Here is a 25,400-nt window from a genome sequence, read left to right on the forward strand (position 1 = left end):
TTAAAGGAGCACAACAGCACAAGGCACCACTTTAATCTCTACAATTTTCCAGATAGAACAGTTGCTGTTACACACAACATATTTTTCCACTATTACACTATTTTCAGTCTTTTGACTCTATAGATGCTTTTGCCACTGCTTCAGTTAACTTAGCCATTGCTTTTGCTTCTTTGGCTTTGCGTTTTGCTTCTTTTGCCAATTTCTTTTCTTCTCTTTCCTTTTTCTCCAACATTTCCTTAAAACGATCATCACGGGGATCCACTTTAAAGCCAAAATGCCTACGGACTTCTTCCATTAGTCGATCCTTTCTCGCCTGAAATACAAATGTACAATTAGTAATGTTAGCACAATTATTCAGTTGTTATCAAGCTGACATATTTAGACGGTATTGTGCCTTAAAGAAACAACAGATATTTTGAGTTGTTATACCTGGGTGTCAGGAGAGTCATACTTGTCAATCAAGCATACAATTCAAAGAAAATGAACATATTACCCCTGTAAGACAATTTTTCATTAAAAAACTTCAGAGGAGGATGGTTCACCAATTTTACATATGAAGAAGTACAGGGCAATATTTCTCAAAATGAGAGGTTTATTGCTGTTGAACTATACCCCCTTACAATGGTAGACAGAAGCAAGTTCATTGCTTTCTCTCATGTATATAAGATGAAAACCGAGTGCATCAGTTCCATTTCAATCACACAATATTGTCACCACAGGGTTCTATTCTGGACCTTCTTTAGTTTTTAATGCACATAAGCACTCTTCCATTCACATTGGCAAAAAATGCATATTTTGTCCCTTTTGTAGATGATAAAACAGAGTTAAAAATGGAATATCAGTCCTCTCATTGAAAAAGCAACCAACAAAATATTTGTAAAGACTGACAAATGGTTCAAGGCAAATTTGATCATTATTAAATTTTTATGTAACTCAGTATATACAAACCAGTGGTTCTCATAAAAAAAATAGTCTACTCAAACAATCACAGTAGAACTCCAATCATCTGAACTCTAACTATCTGGATCATCAATTATTGGGATCACCTTGCGGAAAAAGAAAATTGTACTGTATGACTAAAATTTTTGGTTTTGATTGATAGTTATAACAGTATACAGTACACTGCATGTTTATTTACTATTCTAAAAATCAGTCTGCAGTGAATTTATTACAAGAAAATATCTTTCAGTGAACTAAGACTACAGTACACACAATATGTGCATCACTGTGTTTCTGGTCCTCGTCATTCTGTGCAGCCTACTTCAGTCTGTGTTCTGGCCTTAATGTATACACTGATTTGCTGAATATGTTTCATCTTCTGTTTTGTTTTGTGCATGTGTTTTGATTTAATGTGCCAGATATGTCTTCTAAAAGGTAACTCGTTATCTTGTCACTGGCAGATAAAATAAAAGTCCTTGAACAATTAGAGAAATGCACGAGCGGTAAGCAGTTAGCTGTCCTTGAGAACGAAGATGGCAGTTCACTGATAAAATTGATGAAAACACCAAAAAACAAAGAACCTGAAGAGCCCATAATTAAGTGGTTTTTGCAGCAGCAAGCATTGGGCAACCTTCTTTCAGGATCAATTGTTTGCAAAAAAGCAAAACTTTTAGCCAAGAAAATTTTTCTCTCTCTCTCTCTCTCTCTTTTTCCCTTTCTTTGTTTAAAGCAAGCAATGGCTGACTACAGAATTCAAAGTAAGGCACAGTATCCATGAGTTGGTTTTAAGTGGTAAAGAACTATATGCAAACCCAAAAGCAGCAGAAAATTTTATTGAAAAATTCAAAATTTAAGCAGAATTTTAAGACTCTGAATTTTTATATAACACACATGAAACAGGACATATTTGGAAGGCTTTGTCTGAAACAACTTCAGTTTCTAAAAGAGAGACTAGTGCTCCAGGCCATAAAGTTAGTAACGACCATGTTACCATGCTGAACTGTGCTAGCTCTACAGAAAACCATAAAATATCCTTTCTGTTAATAGGAAAACTGAAAAACCTCAGGCATTAAAAATGTTACAATACTTCCCATCCTTTTACAAGAATCTATCAAAGGTCTCAATGTTTGCTACTTTGTTTTGCGAATGGTATGATTCAGTTTTCATACCTGAAATTAAAATATACCAAAAGACAGTAGGAAAAGAACACAGTAGGTGATGTTAATTCTGGACAATGCACTCAACCACAAAACAGAAAGCTTTCTTGATAAAGAAGATGGACATTTTGATACACAATTCCTGCCCCCAAATGTAATGAGTTTGCTACAGAAAATGGACTAACTAGTTATCGAAACTATAGAGCAACATTACAGAAGACAACTGTTGAATAAGCTTTTGCTGAAGATGGAAGTGAAGATGGCGTTGTGGCTCATCACCAAAAACTGAATTTAAGAGACTGCTCTTACATAGTGGCGGAAATGTGGAATTTGGTGAACAAAACCGCATATTTAGAATGTGGAACAAATTGAAAGGCATTTCAACCAAATATGAGGTACAGAAAGACGAATATGAAAAGAAGAAGTGTCACAAGGAAGAAGAAGAAAGAGAAGCAGCAGAGGACAAAATGTCACTGGAGTACATAAGAAAGATCCTTCCAAAAATTCCTGGATGTTCTGACTGAAGTGCAGAGGATATACGTGAGTAGCTTGCTTGTGATTCTTCGGACCCTGCATTCCAAATTCTCAGTGATGATGGAATCATTCAAAGTGTGAGACAAGAAACTGATGGCCTGGAGGATGCCACCATCACTGAACCAGATGCAGGGACATCAGGTGGTGTTGTTGTTGTGGTCTTCAGTCCTGAGACTGGTTTGATGCAGCTCTCCATGCTACTCTATCCTGTGCAAGCTTCTTCATCTCCCAGTACTTACTGCAACCTACATCCTTCTGAATCAGCTTAGTGTATTCATCTCTTGGTCTCCCTCTACAATTTTTACCCTCTACGCTGCCCTCCAATACTAAATTGGTGATCCCTCGATGTCTCAGAACATGTCCTACCAACCAATCCCTTCTTCTAGTCAAGTTGTGCCACAAACTCCTCTTCTCCCCAATCCTATTCAATACCTCCTCATTAGTTATGTGATCTACCCATCTAATCTTCAGCATTCTTCTGTAGCACCACATTTCGAAAGCTTCTATTCTCTTCTTGTCCAAACTATTTATCGTCCATGTTTAACTTCCATACATGGCTACACTCCATACAAATACTTTCAGAAATGACTTCCTGACATTTAAATCTATACTCAATGTTAACAAATTTCGCTTCTCCAGAAACACTTTCCTTGCCATTGCCAGTCTACATTTAATGTCCTCTCTACTTCGACCATCATCAGTTATTTTGCTCCCAAAATAGCAAAACTCCTTTACTACTTTAAGTGTCTCATTTCCTAATCTAATTCCCTCAGCATCACCCGAGTTAATTCCACTACATTCCATTATCCTCGTTTTGCTTTTGTTGATATTCATCTTATACCCTTCTTTCAAGACACTGTCCATTCCGTTCAACTGCTCTTCCAAGTCCTTTGCTGCCTCTGACAAAATTACAATGTCATCGGCGAACCTCAAAGTTTTTATTTCTTCTCCATGGATATTAATACCTACTCAAAATTTTTCTCTTGTTTCCTTTACTGCTTGCTCAATATACAGATTGAATAACATCGGGGATAGGCTACAACCCTGCCTCACTCCCTTCGCAACCACTGCTTCCCTTTCATGTCCCCTCGAGTCTTATAACTGCCATCTGGTTTCTGTACAAATTGTAAATAGCCTTTTGCTCCCTGTATTTTACCCCTGCCACCTTCAGAATTTGAAGGAGAGTATTCCAGCCAACATTGTCAAAAGCTTTCTCTAAGTCTACATATGCTAGAAACGTAGGTTTGCCTTTTCTTAATCTAGCTTCTAAGATAAGTCGTAGGGTCAGTATTGTCTCATGTGTTCCCATATTTCTACGGAATCCAAACTGATCTTCCCCGAGGTCGGCTTCTACCAGTTTTTCCATTCGTCTGTAAAGAATTCGCGTTAGTGGTGTGGCATATGCATTTCTTGAAGCTATTTTAACATGGATGGAGTGGCAGCCTGAGTGTGACCATATACTGCTGTCACTGTCAAACAGATGCAAGACTTGGCTGCATGAAAATGATGTAAGATAGCACAACAACTGACTCTGATTGATATTTTCAAGAACTGACACTGTATGTATGAGGGTTGACTAAAAAGTAATGCCTCCACCTTCGTAAATCTTCAAGAGTTGGCAGCATTGGTATGCGGCAGGTACTGGCTTGTTCTGTAGCCTCTTCTCTACAGCTCCAGTTGGCGGTAAGCCTTAGCATTGAACGGTTGTGTTGTTACAGTTTAAAGTATGGAACCCTAGGTAGACAGTCGGTCAATGCAATTTAAGCAACGTGCAGTCACTGAATTCTTGACAGCAGAAGGTTACACCCCAAAGGAGATTCATCAGAGAATGCAAGCAGTTTACGGTGATTGTGTTCATGTGAGTACTGTGTGTCATTGGGCGAGTAAGTCTAAAAATGTTGAGGCAGGAACATTTGACCTGCATGACAAACAAAGAGCTGGATGTCCTGTGACAGCAACCACCAAGTTTCACAAGCAAAATGTTGACAGACTGATTCAGAATGATCGTTGTATCACTCAGAGAGAAATTGCAAGCACACTCAGCATTTTACAAGAATATGTGGGTCACATTATTACTTTGCTTGGCTATCGGAAGATCTGTGCATGATGGGTACCCCAGACGCTGACTCTTGAAATGAAAGTGCACAGACTTGAAATTTGCCAGGAACTCCTCTCACATTACAAGAATGAAGGTGATGCCTTTCTCCATCCAATTGTGGCACGAGACGAAATGTCAGTCTATGGAATATCAACCCCAGAAAAAGAAATTCAAGACACAGCCCTCAGCTGGAAAAATCATGGCCACAGTGTTCTGTGACGCAGATGGTGTTATCCATGTTGATTTCCTTGATCGTGGAACAACAATAAATTCAGAGCATCACATCAGAATGCTGCGAACTCTGAAACGATGGCTAACAAGGGTCCGAAAGGAAAAGGGCAATGTTTTCCTGCAGCATGACAATGCCAAATCACACTCTTCACGTGCCCATACAGTAGAACATCAGAGACTGAATCTCACCACCGTACGGCATCCTCCATACAGTCCAGATCTAACACCATCTGTTCCTGATAATGAAAGACGATCTGCGGGGATATCATTATGCATCTGATGAAGACGTTGAGAAAACTGTGAGACTGTCGTTGCGGAAACAGTGTGTTGACTTTTTCCATGACGGCTTCAGAAATGTATCCAATTGGCTGGTGATTATGTGTAAAAGTGAATATTGGTAATTAAGGATCACGTTCTAAGGATTATTTCTGCATTTGATTTATTAAAATATTCCCATCCAAACCCAATTAATGAAGTTGGAGGCATTACTTTTCATTCAACCCTCGTAAGTAGAGAACTGTACAAAATCTAAACAACATTGTTTTGAGTCATTAAATTAATATTACAGTAGCACTGTATACATAAATTTAACATTTTTTAAAGAAATGACCTGTCTTCATGATTTACCCAATTATCAAAGTATTTGATTATCTGGTTCGGGCCTGGTTCTGAGTCCTCTGGATAACTGGGAACTCTACTGCAAATACAAAAAGTGAAAACCATTAAGTTTTTGGGACTACAAGTAGATAACAACCTAAATCAGAATACCCAGAAGCATCTCAGTTTAGTAACATTTGCAATACCCAAGATTACTGCTATTACATGATTCAAAAATGATGAAACAATTTAATTCTGCATGCCTCCATCCATTAATGAGTTAGTGATTCTTTTTTCTGGGCAGAGGGGGGGGGGGGGGGGGGGGGGGGGGGGGGGGGTGAAGGTGGGACTCAACTGAGGAAACTTAGGAATATAGCTACAGAATTAGATCTGTTGTTAGTTATGGAACAATACATATATTCATTAATGTCTTTTGTTTTGTCATTACCAATGTCTCAAATAATAACGAGCATGAATATAATGCTAAGACCAAACAGAACACCTACAAAGGCTTTTAAGAGCTTAACATTAGTATAGAAAGGAGTCATATACATGGATACACGTCCTCATCAACTTGCTGAAGCATATTAAATTCATGGTGGGTGATGTGGTGGGGTCCAAGACTGACTTAATGAACTTCCTGTCGGGCAACTCCTTCTATTCCATTGGGGTGTCTTCATAGATTAAATTAAAATTAAAGTTTTAGGTTATTTTGTAATTAATATCAGCACCATAATACAATAATCTTACATAACATAAAGCCACTTCACTGTATTGCACTTAAGTAAAATGTACATTCTTGCCATATTTCCATATCTCAGATACATGTCTCCAGGGGATGAGTGGAATATGACATCTAATGCAACATTAAACACAATCATTAATACCAGAATTGGTCTCCAGTTCTGTTATGTATATAACATAAGCATGTTTCACACCAACACAATTCAGTGTGCTACAGACCAATTTTCAAAATGTAAAGATCAAAGTCAATTTATTCAATTCTGAAAATGGGTCCAGTTGAACCTAACAGAATTATTCAGTAAATAGCGTTGTTGCAATACCATTCAGTAGTTCCACTAAAATGGGAGTATCAGGTCGTAGGGTGACAATGTTGCTCAAAAATTATTAATTTCAACATTTACATTTATACTTTTGAAGCCACTTTACTGTGTGTGACAGCATTACAACCACACCCTGCATTTCTGGAGAATAGAAGACAGAACTATAACAGTATTCTCTCCTTTGGGTGGACACACAAATCAGTTTAAAAACTATCTTCAGCCAAGTACCCATGTGCACAAACAGCACATATAATGGACAAATGTCCTCCTCCCCAGTCTCTTAGGCCAGCTCCCCTCATCCCTCTCTCTGTCCATCTCCTCTCACCTGTCTCCTTCCCCCCCCCCCCCAATGCTCTCTGCCTATCTACCCCATACTCCTCCTTTCTATGTCCATCTCATCCTCCCCAGTCTCTCAAGCCAACCCCTCTTTCCCCATATCTCTGTCACCACCTTCTCTCGCCTGTCTCTGTCCATCTCTTCCTAAACCATCTCAATCCGTTCATCTCCTCCTATCCCCCACCACTCTCTGTTCATCTCCTCCTCCTCACCTTCTCTGTATTTCCATCTTCTGCTCCCCTTTTCTCTGTCCATCTCGTCCTCTGCCTCTACTATTTGTCTCCTCCTCCCTCTCCCCCCCCCCCCCCCTCTCTGCTCAGTCATGTGCATCAGCACATATAGCTCCATTCCAATACTACCGCGCAACACTCTTGACACACAGGGCAGCCTACGTGTCAGGGGTTGAAAAGAAAACACTTTTCACCCCTATCTCTACTCCCATGGGAGCTCAGGTTCTAGGCCTTACAGTGCTGAGTCCCAGACAGCAAGTAGTGTGTGAACCAAATTCGTCTAAAACGTGACAGTTCCCTTTCTTTTACAGAATGTCATGTATACACGGTTACAAACAACAAAAGTTACATATTTCACCTCACTTTGTATAACATCATCTTTGGCTGGTTCATCGCCAGCAATTTGAACACCAATATAAAATGGATTAACACCCTGAAACAATTTGTTTTTTGCTTTACATTGATTTTCTAGATCAGGCCAACCTTTAACTTTACCGATGTCTGCACTTTGTTCCGGTTTAGAATAGGTTACAAACTTAAATCTATTTCTCCTAGTATATTTATGCCACGGAACACCAGAAGAGCGTTCGGGCAACAGACTAAATCCACCAAGTTTGTTAGTACATGCAATCCTTACTTTTTCAAGTGCACCTTGATCTTCAAATATCTTTTTGTTAGCCCTATCATCTAATATTAGCCTCTCCACTCTGACATTTATTCTATAGACGTACGTAACTATTTTATTAATAATAACACCAGCATATTTATTAGCAAAGAATTTAAACTCATCACTAATTTCATAGTGTCTGAATGTTCCAAAGTATATATATATATATATATATATATATATATATATATATATATATATATATATATATATATATATATATATATATATATATATTGATTTTAGACAAGGTAGATACAGACCTCTTTGGTATACATATTAGAACCTCAATAGTAACCACACAGTCCTTCTCAGACACACAGCCGTAGGCCATCCTAGAAAATGGCCCCACGTCCAGTGAGGTCTCCTTCTCAGGGTAGGGAGAAATATAGGCTTGTGCACAAGTTGAAAGATCAGAAACAGAAGTGGCAGTGTACTTGTGTATATGAACTTTGTTTACATTACCGTGCACAATGGCTGTCTAGGCTATATTATCTTTTGGACCTTGCAGGATGGCGTACAATCTCCATCCCGCTCTGGGATTCACACGACAAGGATATGAAAATGCTACCCGTGGTCTGCAACAGGCCGAAGATAACCAACGTAACACAGATGATAATACACCGGAACATGGGAGAAGTCAAGACTCTTCACAACTTGCAGTTGACGACGGATGGGAGGTGCCGTTGTCGCGCCTGCCAGCGCACCTATTCGGAGCTGCAGGGCCATCCTCGGCGGGTGACCACCTTAGCGGAGCCCCATTAGATACTAGCCAAAGATGATGTTATACAAAGTGAGGTGAAATATGTAACTTTTGTTGTTCGTAACCGTGTATACATGACATTCTGTAAAAGAAAGGGAACTGTCACGTTCTGAATAAAGTTTATTGTTTACAGCTAATGTCTGCGTTGGAATTTTTTTATCAAAATTGGGACCACATAAGGAATTTCCCTGATGATCTAAGGTTGGCGTTCCTTGTTCCGACGACCCAGCAGAGAATCGACGAGCTTGCCATAACATTCTACGGGAACAAGATTAATTACAGCGCTGCAGTTATTGTTCTGGAAGAACTTTGGTTTAATAAACCTAATTTACAGCAATTAATTCAACAGTTTACCACATTTGCATTGTTTTCTTCAATTGGCTGAGGGGAAGTTATTAAATGAGGTACGGACGGGTATAGAGTTTATGTTTGGTTCCATAACTGGTGTTTTTGATGTTCAGAAATGTCGTAGTAGGAAAAATGCATTGACGTATATTACGAAATCAGATCCCGATCCTATATGCAATTGTAATGAATCCGCTCTCTCCTTTAATGTAAGGCTTCGCCGATGGGCAGAACGTACACAATATATTGATTATACGGATCCTTTTCTCGTTAATAATTGGTCACGTGTGAGATTTATAGAGAAATATTTCGAATCTTTTCAGGGGAAGAAGCACGTCGCACGTTCGTTAACCGAGTGTCATCTTACGTACAATGGCTGGGCGGGCCGTGTGGTCCGCTGGTATAATGAGGCCTTTCGGTCCAAGATGGTTCGTAAGAGATAGTTGTACTTGTATGGTGATACGAATATTGGCAAATCCACGTTAATAGAGAAGGTACTGACTCGTAAGCAGCATGTGTATATGCCATATTGTTCCGAATTCGGATTCGGTGGTTACGACCCACGTATACACAATGTAATACTGTTTGAGGAATTCGATTGGCTCCGTTGGAGACCGTTTGCCTCTACATTGAAAAGGATTGTCGAAGGTAGACCGGTAACTGTAAACGTTAAGAACAAAGCTGGTCTTGTAATTAGGCATCGTGGACTTGTTATTTTCGTATCGAATGATTTTAATATTGGCGATGAAGCCTTAATCAGTAGGTTAACGGTTGTTCACGCAGATTGTCATATAATGCATTGTTTAAATGTAAAGGAGGAAGTTGCGTCGGATCCGTCGGACGTGGAGGCCGAAACGGAGGATATATGCTTATCGTCGGATGAAGATGATGACCCGGTTTCGCCGTGCCCGACCGAGGCGGTGGATACGCCGTCGGACTCTACTGACTAGGCCTATATTTGGTCGTATGTGTAAATGGAGGAGAGAGTATACACAGGCAGATACAATACAGTTTGAATACGGGAAGATAGGTGCAATTGAAAAACATGAGGAAACGGCTAAAAACTTTGGAACATTCAGACACTATGAAATTAGTGATGAATTTAAATTTTTTGCTAATAAATATGCTGGTGTTATTATTAATAAAATAGTTACGTATGTTTATAGAATAAATGTCAGAGTTGAAAAGCTAACATTAGACGATAGGGCTAACAAAAAGATATTTGAAGATCAAGGGGCTCTTGAAAAAGTAAGGATTGCATTTACTAACAAACTTGGTGGATTTAGTTTGTTGCCCGAACGCTCTTCTGGTGTTCCGTGACATAAGTATACTAGGAAAAATAGATTTAAGTTTGTAACGTATTCCAAACCGGAACAAAGTGCAGACATCGGTAAAGTTAAAGGTTGGCCTGATCTAGAAAATCAATGTTAAGCAAAAAACAAATTGTTTCAGGGTGTTAATCCATTTTATATTGGTGTACAAATTGCTGTTGATGAACCAGCCAAAGATGATGTTATACAAAGTGAGGTAAAATATGTAACCTTTGTTGTTCGTAACCGTGTATATATGACATTCTGTAAAAGTAAGGTAACTGTCACGTTCTGAATAAAGTTTATTGTTTACAGCTAATGTCTGCGTTGGAATTTTTTTATCAAAATTGGGACCACATAAGGAATTTCCCTGATGATCTAAGGTTGGCATTCCTCGTTCCGACTACCCAGCAGAGAATCGACGAGCTTGCCATAACATTCTACGGCAACAAGATTAATTACAGCGCTGCAGTCATTTTTCTGGAAGAACTCTGGTTTTATAAACCTAATTTACCACAGATAATTCAACAGTTCAGAGAAGCGTATAGGGAATTTGTATTCATGCCAAATGGTATAAGATGTGCAAATAGATATTTTGATTTTAGACAAGGTAGATACAGACCTCTTTGGTATACATATTAGAACCTCAATAGTAACCACACAGTCCTTCTCAGACACACAGCCGTAGGCCATCCTAGAAAATGGCCTCACGTCCAGTGAGGTCTCCTTCTCAGGGTAGGGAGAAATATAGGCTTGTGCACAAGTTGAAAGATCAGAAACAGAAGTGGCAGTGTACTTGTGTATATGAACTTTGTTTACATTACCGTGCACAATGGCTGTCTAGGCTATATTATCTTTTGGACCTTGCAGGATGGCGTACAATCTCCATCCCGCTCTGGGATTCACACGACAAGGATATGAAAATGCTACCCGTGGTCTGCAACAGGCCGAAGATAACCAACGTAACACAGATGATAATACACCGGAACATGGGAGAAGTCAAGACTCTTCACAACTTGCAGTTGATGACAGATGGGAGGTGCCGTTGTCGCGCCTGCCAGCGCACCTATTCGGAGCTGCAGGGCCATCCTCGGCGGGTGACCACCTTAGCGGAGCCCCATTAGAAAGTCACTCGAGCCCACCTAGTATTACTAGTGGGCCGAGTACGGGTTTTCGCGATTACGTAACCGTTTGGTGGATTTAGTCTGTTGCCCGAACGCTCTTCTGGTGTTCCGTGGCGTAAATATACTAGGAGAAATAGATTTAAGTTTGTAACCTATTCTAAACCGGAACAAAGTGCAGATATTGGTAAAGTTAAAGGGTGGCCTGATCTAGAAAATCAATGTAAAGCAAAAAACAAATTGTTTCAGGGTGTTAATCCATTTTATATTGGTGTTCAAATTAGTACACACACACACACACACACACACACACACTCTCTCTCTCTCTCTCTCTCTCTCTCTCTCTCTCTCTCTCCTGGAAATTGAAATAAGAACACCGTGAATTCATTGTCCCAGGAAGGGGAAACTTTATTGACACATTCCTGGGGTCAGATACATCACATGATCACACTGACAGAACCACAGGCACATAGACACAGGCAACAGAGCATGCACAATGTCGGCACTAGTACAGTGTATATCCACCTTTCGCAGCAATGCAGGCTGCTATTCTCCCATGGAGACGATCGTAGAGATGCTGGATGTAGTCCTGTGGAACGGCTTGCCATGCCATTTCCACCTGGCGCCTCAGTTGGACCAGCGTTCGTGCTGGACGTGCAGACCGCGTGAGACGACGCTTCATCCAGTCCCAAACATGCTCAATGGGGGACAGATCCGGAGATCTTGCTGGCCAGGGTAGTTGACTTACACCTTCTAGAGCACGTTGGGTGGCACGGGATACATGCGGACGTGCATTGTCCTGTTGGAACAGCAAGTTCCCTTGCCGGTCTAGGAATGGTAGAACGATGGGTTCGATGACGGTTTGGATGTACCGTGCACTATTCAGTGTCCCCTCGACGATCACCAGTGGTGTACGGCCAGTGTAGGAGATCGCTCCCCACACCATGATGCCGGGTGTTGGCCCTGTGTGCCTCGGTCGTATGCAGTCCTGACTGTGGCGCTCACCTGCACGGCGCCAAACACGCATACGACCATCATTGGCACCAAGGCAGAAGCGACTCTCATCGCTGAAGACGACACGTCTCCATTCGTCCCTCCATTCACGCCTGTCGCGACACCACTGGAGGCGGGCTGCACAATGTTGGGGCGTGAGCGGAAGACGGCCTAACCGTGTGCGGGACCGTAGCCCAGCTTCATGGAGACGGTTGCGAATGGTCCTCGCCGATACCCCAGGAGCAACAGTGTCCCTAATTTCGGTGCGGTCCCCTACGGCACTGCGTAGGATCCTACGGTCTTGGCGTGCATCCGTGCGTCGCTGCAGTCCGGTCCCAGGTCGACGGGCACGTGCACCTTCCGCCGACCACTGGCGACAACATCGATGTACTGTGGAGAGCTCACGCCCCACGTGTTGAGCAATTCGGCGGTACGTCCACCCGGCCTCCCGCATGCCCACTATACGCCCTCGCTCAAAGTCCGTCAACTGCACATACGGTTCACGTCCACGCTGTCGCGGCATGCTACCAGTGTTAAAGACTGCGATGGAGCTCCGTATGCCACGGCAAACTGGCTGACACTGACGGCGGCGGTGCACAAATGCTGCGCAGCTAGCGCCATTCGACGGCCAACACCGCGGTTCCTGGTGTGTCCGCTGTGCCGTGCGTGTGATCATTGCTTGTACAGCCCTCTCGCAGTGTCCGGAGCAAGTATGGTGGGTCTGACACACCGGTGTCAATGTGTTCTTTTTTCCATTTCCAGGAGTGTATATAGTGGATCAGCTTTAGACGATATATATATATATATATATATATATATATATATATATATATATATATATATATATATATATAAAGATGATGAGACTTACCAAACAAAAGCGCTGGCAGGTCGATAGACACACAAACAAACACAAATATACACACAAAATTCAAGCTTTCGCAACAAACTGTTGCCTCATCAGGAAAGAGGGAAGGAGAGGGAAAGACGAAAGGATGTGGGTTTTAAGGGGGAGGGTAAGGAGTCATTCCAATCCCGGGAGCGGAAAGACTTACCTTAGGGGGAAAAAAGGCATATATATATATATATATATATATATATATATATATATATATATATATATATATATATATATATATATATATCCACCACAAATACATTTGCGTTCATGAAAATATCTTCACAACAGTGTAGAAGGTTGCAAGATAAAATCACAAAAACATACAAAAGAAAACACAGAGCAATGCGAAAACCCTCAGTACAGTGATGAGGATACCGTAGTTGCAGGAAGAGTTCAGCATAGCAATGTTGCACTGCTCATCCACTATATTCAGTGAATCAATACATGAGGTGCATACTGGACTTCTAGCAGTATACTTACCTGTACTGCTGTGTATCAGTGTTAATGTACAATTAACATTGCTGTGAAAACAAACCCAACACTGAAATGAGCAGTACTGAAATCAAGCCTCTGGGTGAAGAGTAAAGTAAGCATTACTGTTGTCGATAGTGAGTACCGCAAGTATATGGGGCAAGTATGCTTCCAAACACCATACACAGTGATTTGCCTAAGTGTGAGCATAACCAGAATGTTATCCCATAAGACATCAACAAATGCAAATATGCAAAATATGTTAATTTACTGACTTCTGCATCTTTAGTCCTCACTAAATTACTGAAATTCTGCCTTCACTATTTACAGGCCTGTGATGGTCTCAGCAGTTGGCCTGTATCTGAAACTTCACACTACAATATTACTGCGTATGACTTTTCTCCAAAAGAACAATATACTTGGTGCAAAAACAGTAGAATGGACAAATCATGTTTGTGGTGCAATTCGTCCCATGCAGAACACTCTCTGTTTAAACTCAGTGTTTGGTGCTATGACTTCCAGTTCACCAACTTTGAGCATATCTTTATGTTGGTTTTCTTTTGAGGATTTCTCAAATTGGTTGGTGTCTGTGAATCACAGAATAGTCGCTGGAATGAAGAATCATAGACTAATTCCAAATGCACTATCTTGTTCTGTTTTACTTACTGTTCCAAAGAGCTTGAAAGTGAAAGAAATAGCATCTAACAACAAAAACTGAACAAGTGCGAGTAGGACTCATGCTTTAAGGATTCCATACAAACTTAATTAAGCATATACACCAGGGCTGGCCACACTGCGCATGAGCACAATGTGTGTGGGATGGAGCCTTTCAGTCTACCTCAGCTTTTTTCGGTGCTTCTTGGAAGCAAAATGAGTGGGAGTGACATACGAGAAGAATAAGATTTCTCAATACCTATTATGTGATTTACAGATGCCTAATCAATGGGTACCACAAATTTACTATGAAACGACATTACAACATCATGCAGGAAGAATGTAAAGATTTAGTTGATGATGAAAGAGCAAAAAATTACAACAACTGAAAGAGAGGATTCATCAAGAAGCACTTTTTGCTAAATTTGCAGGCATGGAGCATGTGACAAAATTGGTGGTATAAATAGTAATAGTAATATTCTACTGTCAGTTGCAACAGTTGGTGGTAAAAAAATGAAGAGTAATAGTAATATTCCACTGTCCTTTGCAACAGTTTTCGATAGAATTGAATGAACAGCATGGAGACTTCATATAAGTGGCATGCCTGGAAGGACTTTTTGATGCTATTGTTGAATTTAGGAAGGAAAAATGAGAGCAGGAACAAAAATTAGAACATCTGTAATAGATTGGAGACTTCGCATTTTAAGTGCAGTGGATTGCACATGCCCCCAGTAAGACACTGAAAGGTGAGAAATAACTTAGTTCTGATTTGATGGGATACATAAAAAGAAAATCACAATGTAGAATGGACAAATTCTGACAAGAAAAAAAGAACTTCCCTAAGCTCACTAGGCTTAAATAAAACGTGAATTTTTAAGAATTCACTGTGGCCTTGAAAGAATGACAAGGATAGTTTTCTGAATGTACTGAGGACACTGCCATTCTTACGTCTGTTTTCGAGACAGTTTGCCATTTCAGTTGCCTGTGTAGTTCCTGTTTACAAGAGAAACTCTTTTTATGTTCAAATGTCCAAGATGTTTTTGTTGTTTTTCTCGGGAAGGGTTTCCATGCCTATATAATGAGGTTGCGAATGTGATAAAATATTTTGATCAATGCATGTGTGTGAAACAATTTTTTCAATTGTGAAACTAAATAAGTCACAATTACATGGCAAACTGAGTATGAACATCTGTGAGAATGTTTGCATGTGTTCATATGTTGGCAGTTTTTACCGGACTAAAATTATATTAGATCTTTGGTGCACCAAAAATAATTAAATAATAGTGAAATTTTTGTTTGTCTGTGATGCATCTTGTAGATAAATATGAAACCAAGTAATATACAATGCCACTGCACTGTCATTTAAGTGTGCTACTTTAGCAGCTTCCTCATCGTCGTACTCAGACAGTGTAGCACGGTGGTGAGGAAAATGTGCAGCCAGACGACAGAGCAAACGCACGCAAGCCAGACCCCTTTTGGCATGCCGCGTTATTGGCCGCCCCTGACATAGATAGTTCATCTACAGGTTTTGATGAATGAGAGAAGCTTAAATATTTCACACTACCAAGGGACCATACACCTTGGTATTTGACATAAATTTCAACTTGATAACTCCATCCAATCCTAAGAAGAAGAAAAAAACAGAGTCTTAACAGGCACCAACAAAGTGATCCTATTAGGGTACTGCTTTTACCGATCGAGGTACAGAACCCTAAAAATTGCAACATTATATACATACCTTTGCAGCAAGCATAGCTTCTTCTTTCTTTAAAACTCTAGCTTTAAGTTCTTCCTTCCACTTTTCCAAAGATTCCATCTTCTTAGAAATAGCCTCCTCTCTATTGAACAAAAGATGTTATTTAAATCAATTTAAAAATATTTCGAAACAAACACATAAAAAAAATACTACACATAAGTAGTAAAGCGCACAATCATGGTACTAGAAGTTACACTGAAATGTAAAATGTAAAGTAAATGGTGAGGACAAGGGATGAGTGAAACCTAGGGAGAGAGAAAGGACAGCAGAGAAAAGGAATGAACTTCTTGCTTATGGCATTACCCACATCACAATGCCTATTCTACAGTGAGTAGCTGATACTTAATCCAAATCGTACACTGAATAATATGTTAGTCACGAAAAACATATAATGTATCTTTGGCACATTTACACGTGAACCCATTGGCAATGATAATGGCTTAGGTTACATTTTGAATCCGCCCCTCTTGCCAAACAAAACATTTTGGTAAGCAAATAACATGAAACTGCTTGTAGTGTATACCTCGATTATACTGCACTTAAATTATCAGAAATGCAAGTGGGTTCAACAAGTAACTTTTACAAAGATAGTAGCTGTATGGTTTCTCTAAGTGGGCTCTAAATGCTCAGACTTCAAATATTTTCTTATAGTTCTCAAATTCAGAAGGAAAACTTAATATAAGAATATTATTTAGATGTGCTATTATTAAACACACTTATGATGGTCGGTATTGTAGCAGGCTAATCATACCTGACCAGACAGATATATGATGAAGTGCAAAACTTTAAATAATGTTCAATTATTATATTCACCCTATTTAGAGAGGAGTGTGAATGCAATACAAGGAGGGTTGAGCAGGCAGCAGCATCACCTACATGTTTACTGTAAAAGTTCATATTAGGCTAGTACCTCTCCAAGTAAACTCTGTCTCATTGTTGAGACATTTAAAAAAATTATGTTACATATTTTTATACATACATTTCAACATTTTCAAATGCTTAAAGCTAAAGCAATTATCAGACACAATTTATACAAGTACAATGTCAAAACTATTCATCATTTACTATGCTCAAGCATCAGCAGAAAAGTATTTGCACAAATTACAGAATGTTCTGTAAACATCGGGATTCTGTATTGCAAAGAACAACGCAGAGAAACAATTCTTTTGTGACCAAACAGACATTCATCATGATAGGTAATCATGACACCTACCCCAATGGCATGCACAGTCTGGATAATGTCAAAGACTGTTAACTTGATTTTGAGGGGCTGTTGTAATTTGGAAGCAAGAAAACAACATCATGTAACAATAATAGCAGACACTTCAAAATAAATAGGACATGAGTGCCCTAGAATCCAAAATCTTGTTTGAGACAGAAACCAAATGTCAACCCAACACAGAATGACAATATGCTTGTCAATCAATATTACCTCTGTCCACAGCAGCACTATTGTTACTAATGAAAGCTGAAGGCTATAAATAATAAGTAGTCTTTAAAAATCTTGTTTATCTTTGTGTGTTATACAGAATTCACTAGACTAGCCCATTTAACACTCTACAGTAATATTTTATTCCTCATCACATATGCACCTCTCTATATCCAAAAAAAAATCATGTTGGATTGTACACACACACACACACACACACACACACACACACACACACACAAAGAAACAAGGTTTCAAACTTGCAAATATACAATGTCCCACAATTACATCAGATAACAAAAAAGACAAAATGTGCAGGAAACTGACATGGACAAGAATTTTTCATCCTAAATTGCAGGACAACAGCACTAGCATATCAAACACAGAAAGAGACCAAAGACAGAATTCTCTCACTCATTTAGTAAATATACTCCTCAGCATCTAGCTCTTCTCTTAAATATATCCAGAATGAATTAATAAATTACAGTGCAGTTTTCTACAAGATTTACTGGCTAATGTTTAGACTTTTTTAAGATATATAAGTAATTTTTAACATTCATAGGTACCACAGAATAGAATGCCTTTATTTTTTAATAAAACTATCTACTTTTTTCCCTTGTGACACTGTAAAGAGCCTTTGAAGTGGACTCAACACCTGGGGAATTTGATCAGATAGTAACAAGAGAACAATGCCATAACCCCCAGCCTCCACTGGGAGAAGAGGTCCCATAATTGTCAGCCTTACTATACCAAATGTATACAAACACTAACTCTGGTATGGAACATATGTGTACCTGTGTTAATGAAGCCCATCTGTCTGCACTCGGCTATTGTACCAATCAGATAAATTGGTTATGAATCTAACCAGACTTACAAAATATATGTGACAGTCAAAAAGTTGCTACTTCTGACCACCAGTAGGTGGGAGATAAGATTAGAATTTCTGAACTGACATCTCTAAATTGTGTTCTTTTGAATTTTGTTCCAATTTGTAAACTGATAGTTGTGTGTTGGCTATTTGTTTTATAATATCAAGATTTGCTGCCTAAAACATTTCGGGTTGACAGAAGCGTCTGATCTCACACGTCGGCTCTGACCCGCGACGTAAGGGTGTTGTCGTGTGTGACGTCATGACGGCACAGAGTTTGGTTTGTGAGTGTGGTGTGTTTCTAGATGTCGTCGTGTTGTGGTCTGTTGTGCTCTCTGGTGGTATGTTCAGGGTTTTCGTTTGTGTGGTGTAAAGGGCTCAGTTTGCTTTTGCTCATTATCCACAATTGTTAGAGTGTCGGCTGTGTTTGTAGTGGAATTCGTTTCATTGAGTTAACGATTTTGTGTGAAGGTTAATTTAGTGTTGTTCACTGTGCGTCATGTGGTAATTTTAGTAAAATTAATAGGTTGTTGTTTTTGTTCAGGAATGGATATGATGGATAAAATTAACAGTGCGCAGGCCAAGGGAAGTGTTCAATCCCAATGTGTGGCTGTGTATGTTGGTATTGGTATCGGGAGATTTTTTTGCGCTATATAGGCCAAGGGAAGTGTTTGGTCCTAATTTATGGGGTCGGGAGCTGCTGCTGCTGGGCTATATAGGTCAAGGGAAGTGTCTGATTCCTGATGATATTGTGTTTAGTGGTATTTGGGGAGTTTGATGATGTCGGTTTTTTTCGTCTCTTTGTGTGGTTTTGTATGGGGCTGGGTGTCTAAATTTGTTCATATTTAGTTTTCCCCCCACCCACGAAACACCCCATTTACCGCGCTTGTCCCGTTAGTGTCATTAGGCTTTCTGTGGAAAGTGTGTGTGTTTGTTTTTCGATGTATTTTCGTCCTCATAATGTGTACGTAATGACTTTATATGCGCCATACTGGAATCGTGGTTTATGGTCGTTGCCGCCATATTTGTGCGTCATGGGTAAAAGCAGACGGGTGTGATCGGATGCTTCTGTATTTCCAACATTTCTTGATCTTTTCAGTATAAGAAAAATGAATTGAATTTTGTGCATTCTGTTTGTACTCCAACCCATGTCACTCATAAGTAAGGTCCAAATGTGATAGCTCCACCATATATTTTTATTATTATTATCCCAGGTTCCAAGCAATTATGTGAACCAAAGTTACTTGACCATGTAACAATCCACCAAATAATTCACAAAATGCCAGTAGCAAAATGCAGCATTCAGTTCTTGGTATTATGAATACAATCACAACTTGAACTAGAAAATCCAATTCCTTGAATTAATGAAGTATATCAGTTCTGTTACAATTTTGCAATTCACACCATTAGAGCTGAGGGGAGAATTAAAATGGGAGAACATAATGTCTTTTTTTTCATATTTTGTGGAAACTCAATTTGCAAAGATGTTTCAGATTCAGAATACACAAGTTTTGAACATTTTGCAGACACCACTTTAGAAAATTTCCTATCTCTGGAACATTAACAGTGAAAGAAGTCAGATACATGGGTACAAATGTCATCAGTAACCTGTTAGTACATGTTAAATGTCATCTAGCTAATACAGAAGAATTTAGGAGTGACATAAAGAACTTTCTATTCATCAGTTCCTTCTAGTTTAGCAAAGAGTGTTATATATATACTAAGATGGTATCTGTTCTTTCGGACATGTCCGAAAGAACAGATACCATCCGTGACCATGCAGCTCGTTAGAATGAAATTACAATGAAATGAACACCCTTAGCTGCTTACAGGCGTTGACATACGAATGTAGTGCAGGACAATACGTTGAGAATGTGGGTTTCACGGGAGGCGTGCCAGAGATAAATCCCTGCAGTCACGCTATCCTCTGTTTCCTCGGTGGCTAAGATGGATAGAGCGTCTGCCATGTAAGCAGGAGATCCCGGGTTCGAGTCCCGGTCAGGCACACATTTTCATCTGTCCCAGTTGACGTATGTCAACGTCTGTAAGCAGCTAAGGGTGTTCATTTCATTGTAAATCACAGGAATTCTCAAAACTAATACGGTAAATTTTAATATCGTTCATACAAAAAAAATCACACTGCAATGGTAATAATTTTGATCATTATATTGCACTGTATGAAATATATTTATTTAACATATTTAGACATTCCATAAACATCTCTTCACACAATCCATGGAATATTGTTGATGCAATGTTTTAGAATTACCCAACTGCTTTTTTGCCCACATAAAATTATCAGCAAAGAGCTCCAATATACTTTTATTGGTGCCTTTCGATGGAGAAATATTTTAAGTTGTAAGGAGCAATCAACTGTTGAAGCATTTGCAGAAAGATTACAGAGTTTGAATCACTTCATAAAAACATCCCCCCCCCCCCACACACACACACACACATGACTGAAACACCCTCATTCCAAGTTGCAACGATATTGTGGCCACCTAGTATTGGAATTAAAGTTAATGTCATATAGGAGAGCCTTCAGGAATGTGGAATTAGTCAAGTTATTCTTTTTTTAAGCCATATTCTGACCCCTAGACAGGGACACATAATATACATTGAAATTATACCTGTCCTAAGTTTTATGAATTAGGCCTACAGCAATCAGTGCAAATGGAACTAAGAAGAATTTCTGTAAAAAATATACAGAGGTAGCAGTACAGCGATCAGTCAGGCAATATCCAAAAGTGTCTTCGCAACAAAACTGAGTGATGACAGTCTATGAACCTTTCACAACAATGTACATCTTTTTTATTTTTATGGACAGGTTGCAAAGTTAGTGTCTTCCTCTGTTTTTATGGACATGTTACAAGGTTTACAGAACAATGAATCTTGTTACAGCGTATACAATCCCTGAGTGACACACATATTTTAAAAAATTACAAAGGATAGTGTAAATGGTATGAAATGGCTTATAAACTCCAAATGCTGATGAATTATGTGAGACGTGTGTCATTAACTAAGATGATAATTTTTCTCTTAGATAATTTTGTCCAATAAATATCTGGTAATAGTGTAATGGGTATACATGCAGACATTTCTATTGGTGATTGAGGACAGTCTACTGAACAACATTACATCAGCACTTTCATTATTTTTTTTTTAAGGGTTGGGTACCTCCAAGTACATGTGGCTAGAGTAGTAAGCCATTAATGCTTATTTTTCCCAGGGCAGCAGGTGGGCTGTTGAAGTGTAGGCACAAAACAGTTAATCTATACTGACAGCTGTAGTCCACTTAGTGGTGAAGTTATGACCATGCAGAAAACACTAGGTCGTAAAGTTTATGACATGTTTGTAAAGACTGTTTGACACAGAGAAAAAACAGCCGACACACTAATGTGTGTACATGTTAAGGTACTACATATAAAATATATGAACATATACCTGTTACACCCTGTATAGATTATCTTTTTGTTTAAATAATCTATTAATAAAAGCTTAAGTGGAGTTTTGGCTGTGCTGGTACCACACTATAAATTCAAACTCCTAGGAGTTTCTCTTGTAATTAATGTACCTCAAATCTTGAAATGCTTTAAAAAGATAAACAAAGATCAAGCTGTAGAACTACTATCGTTTTGATTCCTCACTATGGTACCCCAATAACTAACCTGGTAATCAAGTGGGGGAACACCTAATAAGGGATCATTGCACCCCAAGCAACATCTGATTTGAAAACGACTCACATTACTTAAGAGTTCCAGCAGCTCTGCCTACATAACGAACATGTCTGAATCAAATGTCAGTTGTATATATTGTTTCAAGTCTTTCACTCATCAAGACATTAAATATTACCTCATCGAAACTTATTATGTTCTGAAAATTATGGCACTATTTTTACATAACTGTGTTCACACCAGATACACTTTGTGAAGTAATATCTATGATACTGCACATCCAAGCAATTTGTAGACGATCTAATAGTATTTATCAGATTTCTTATTTTCCACATAACTGTTATCCAACTTTCCCAAACCTTTATAAAACATAGATAAAAGTATGGTGTGTAAAAGTGCACCTATGGTGTATCACTGATTTTTCATTGCTTGCTGCTGTTAGTAACTTTCTCCACAATGAATAATTGGCAGTGAACATGGAATATTGTGAGTCAGTTTTCTGCAGCCAATCTAAATGCTCATTTGTAATTTCCTATGGATTGTAAATAAAGTTGGCCAGCATTTTGTCCCATTAGGTTAGAATTTAATGACATTATTAAAATTTTCAATGAAATTGGAAACATGATGTACATGTTGGTTATTGAAATGAAGAACTTAAATGTTGGGATATGCTTCACAGCTATCTATGATGACAATCGTATTTTCAAGCTGATATTTGTTAGCTTGGCCAACTCACAACAGCACTGTCACATTCCAGCCTAACCTAGGCCTTGAGCTTCACCACAGGACAATCTGATAGCACATCTATCTAGTTTTATTCCCAATCTACATACCAAAAACAAATCATTTTGCATATTCCACAAAAAGAAATTATTCAGCGAATCTCAGTGGCTACTGTATACTTTCATCCAACTGGTAACAACTGACAGAAACAAGCATGCAACAGTAGCACCCAGTGGAAGAGCCTGGAACACTGTAAGTGCACTTTAGCCTGAAGGTACAAACTAGCTGAAAAGAAAACTGCACAAGCCGAACTTCATTCTTGCCACTGAACAGAGGAGAAACACTCAACAAAAAAAATTAGAAACTAGTGAAAAGAATAATTTTAGGTAGAAAACTAAAACATAAAAACCATATTATGTTGTGTACACGAATAACGTAAAACCCTTCTCTCCCAGGAGACTGATCAACCTGTTGGCTTCTTACATGGGCATATTTTAATTTATATAACCCCAAATTCCTTCTGGGAGTTGTGTGATAAGATAAGCAAAGTGGCAAATGTGGGTATTGTTAAATAGCGCAGTATATGCAAAAACTATGCAATCAGTGATGGTTCAAATGGCTCTAAGCACTATGGGACTAAACATCAGAGGTCATCAGTCCCATAGACTTACAACTACTTAAACCTAACTAACCTAAGGCAAACACACACATCCCTGCCCGAGGCAGGATTCGAGCCTGCGACCATAGCAGAAGCGCGGTTCCGGACTGAAGCGCCTAGAATCGCTTGCCCACAGCGGCCAGCTGTAATCAGTGAGTTCAAAATGTTTCAAATGGCTCTGAGCACTATGCGACTTTACTCCTGAGGTCATCAGTCGCCTAGAACTTAGTACTAATTAAACCCAACTAACCTCAGGACATCACACACATCAATGCCCGAGGCAGGATTCAAACCTGCGACATCCACTATTAGAAGAATGTTTACACAGTTTAAATGACTGTGAAATAGACAAACAGTCAAACGCAGAGAAATTTTGTTTTTGTACACAGAATATCATTTTGCAGCAAATAAGCAGATCATAACTGATTGCAGTCCTGAAAATACTAGACCCAAATGCTCCAAACTTTTAGAGTAGTCACTACAGGACAACTACCATCAGAATCATGGCACACAATAGCAAAAATAATGATAGGCGAAATATAACAAATCTACAACAGTATTCGAACTTGTTTGCAGTAAGTAAGAACGAGCTGCGTGTTGCACATATACAGAGATACAATGAAGCGTTTGCAAAAGTATTATCCCTGGAAAGAAACAATTCGTCTCTTTCACACTAATGTTCTAAATCAACCAGATCAAAAACTTATAAGCAAGTGAGGATAACTGATATTCCTACGATGTTTGCAATCAAATATGACTGCGGAATCTAGAGTCTCTCGAAAACACTGCTCACCAACCCAAACAATACCGGCGTTGAGTTAGGTCCGAAGTTCAAAAAACTGGTAACATGCATAATCAACACGCTGCTAGGCAGCTTCTATACAAGCAAAACCATATTAATTAAATCATTAGAGACGTCTCTGACACAATAAAACTGGGCAATAAGAGTCTCCACGTACCTTTCCCTGATCGTTGATTCCCTCAACTTTCTTTCAGCGATACTTTTCTCAATCATCTCTTCAAGAGTATGTGGGTATGCGACAGATTCATATTCACGAATGTCATCTAAATCATTCTTAGTTGGCCACATTACGCCTGGGTTGACAGCACTAATACTACCATAACGCCCGTAAAGCCTACGTTTATACTTAACCGTATCATGAAACCAACCCTTACTGCTGGAATATGGTGCTTTATTGTGTAATATATTGTGATGCTGTGGTAACAGACGTGATTTATTTCTCTTCATTTCGATGTATTCCTCATAATTTGTGCTGTCATCAGAGTCGTCAATAATACCTGCTTGTCGAATTACCGAATCCTCTACAGCTTCGGTACTAAACTGGCGCACGGCTTTAAACAAACAACGTTCATAACCTTTCTTGACCACAAAATGAAAAGTATTTGCAAGGTACATTTCAATATCAACAGTTTCTTAGCAATCACAATACAAAATACTCTACACCACTTCCACATATGTAAATCAAAACAAACAACACATTCGTAACTCGTCTACGCAAAGATCATAATCAGAAGATGTTCTGCATGAGCATAGTGAACAGCTGGAAATAATATGCACTGAAAACTTGCGCAAGCATACACATAGCATCAGCTTTCTCAAAGTGTAGCAAACAGGAACGTTATGCACGAGTGGCTGAGACGGAACTCACGAATGTAAAAAAGCCGTTTAACTTATTGGAATCTTTATGATCTCCTCAGCGCCGCAAGAGCTTTCACGGAAAGGTGATAGGCCAATTCACGCTTGCCATCACGGCGTGTCACGTCAAAACATTCCACAATGGATTTCAAATGGCGGCATTCACAGATGCCGTCAATGGACTGTTATTGCACGACACCGTCAAGGTTTCTCGTGAAGGAAGT

At 39.2% G+C, this 25,400-nt stretch overlaps 1 protein-coding gene across 1 annotated transcript; it reads right to left on the reverse strand.

Moving 5' to 3' along the window:
- Nucleotides 1–25,046, reverse strand: LOC126248969 (growth arrest and DNA damage-inducible proteins-interacting protein 1). The gene is made up of 3 exons (XM_049950520.1): nucleotides 24,479–25,046; nucleotides 16,150–16,249; nucleotides 1–313 (listed from the first exon to the last, which is right to left on the reverse strand). The coding sequence occupies exons 1-3, from the start codon at nucleotides 24,934–24,936 to the stop codon at nucleotides 104–106; spliced, it is 768 nt and encodes a 255-aa protein (XP_049806477.1). The 5' UTR covers nucleotides 24,937–25,046; the 3' UTR covers nucleotides 1–103.
- Between the last annotated feature and the right edge of the window lie 354 nt (nucleotides 25,047–25,400).

Source organism: Schistocerca nitens, chromosome 3, assembly GCF_023898315.1.
Source record: "Schistocerca nitens isolate TAMUIC-IGC-003100 chromosome 3, iqSchNite1.1, whole genome shotgun sequence".
Classification (NCBI taxonomy): Eukaryota; Metazoa; Arthropoda; class Insecta; order Orthoptera; family Acrididae; genus Schistocerca; species Schistocerca nitens.

Bases quoted from the DNA above. Each gene is read 5' to 3' on its own strand.
- LOC126248969 (XM_049950520.1), bottom strand. From the start codon at position 24,936: ATGTACCTTGCAAATACTTTTCATTTTGTGGTCAAGAAAGGTTATGAA. The intron at 16,250-24,478 runs GTACGTGGAGAC...TTTGTTCAATAG, and splicing joins GAATCAACGATCAGGGAAAG to AGAGGAGGCTATTTCTAAGA. The intron at 314-16,149 runs GTATGTATATAA...TTTGTATTTCAG, and splicing joins AAGCTATGCTTGCTGCAAAG to GCGAGAAAGGATCGACTAAT.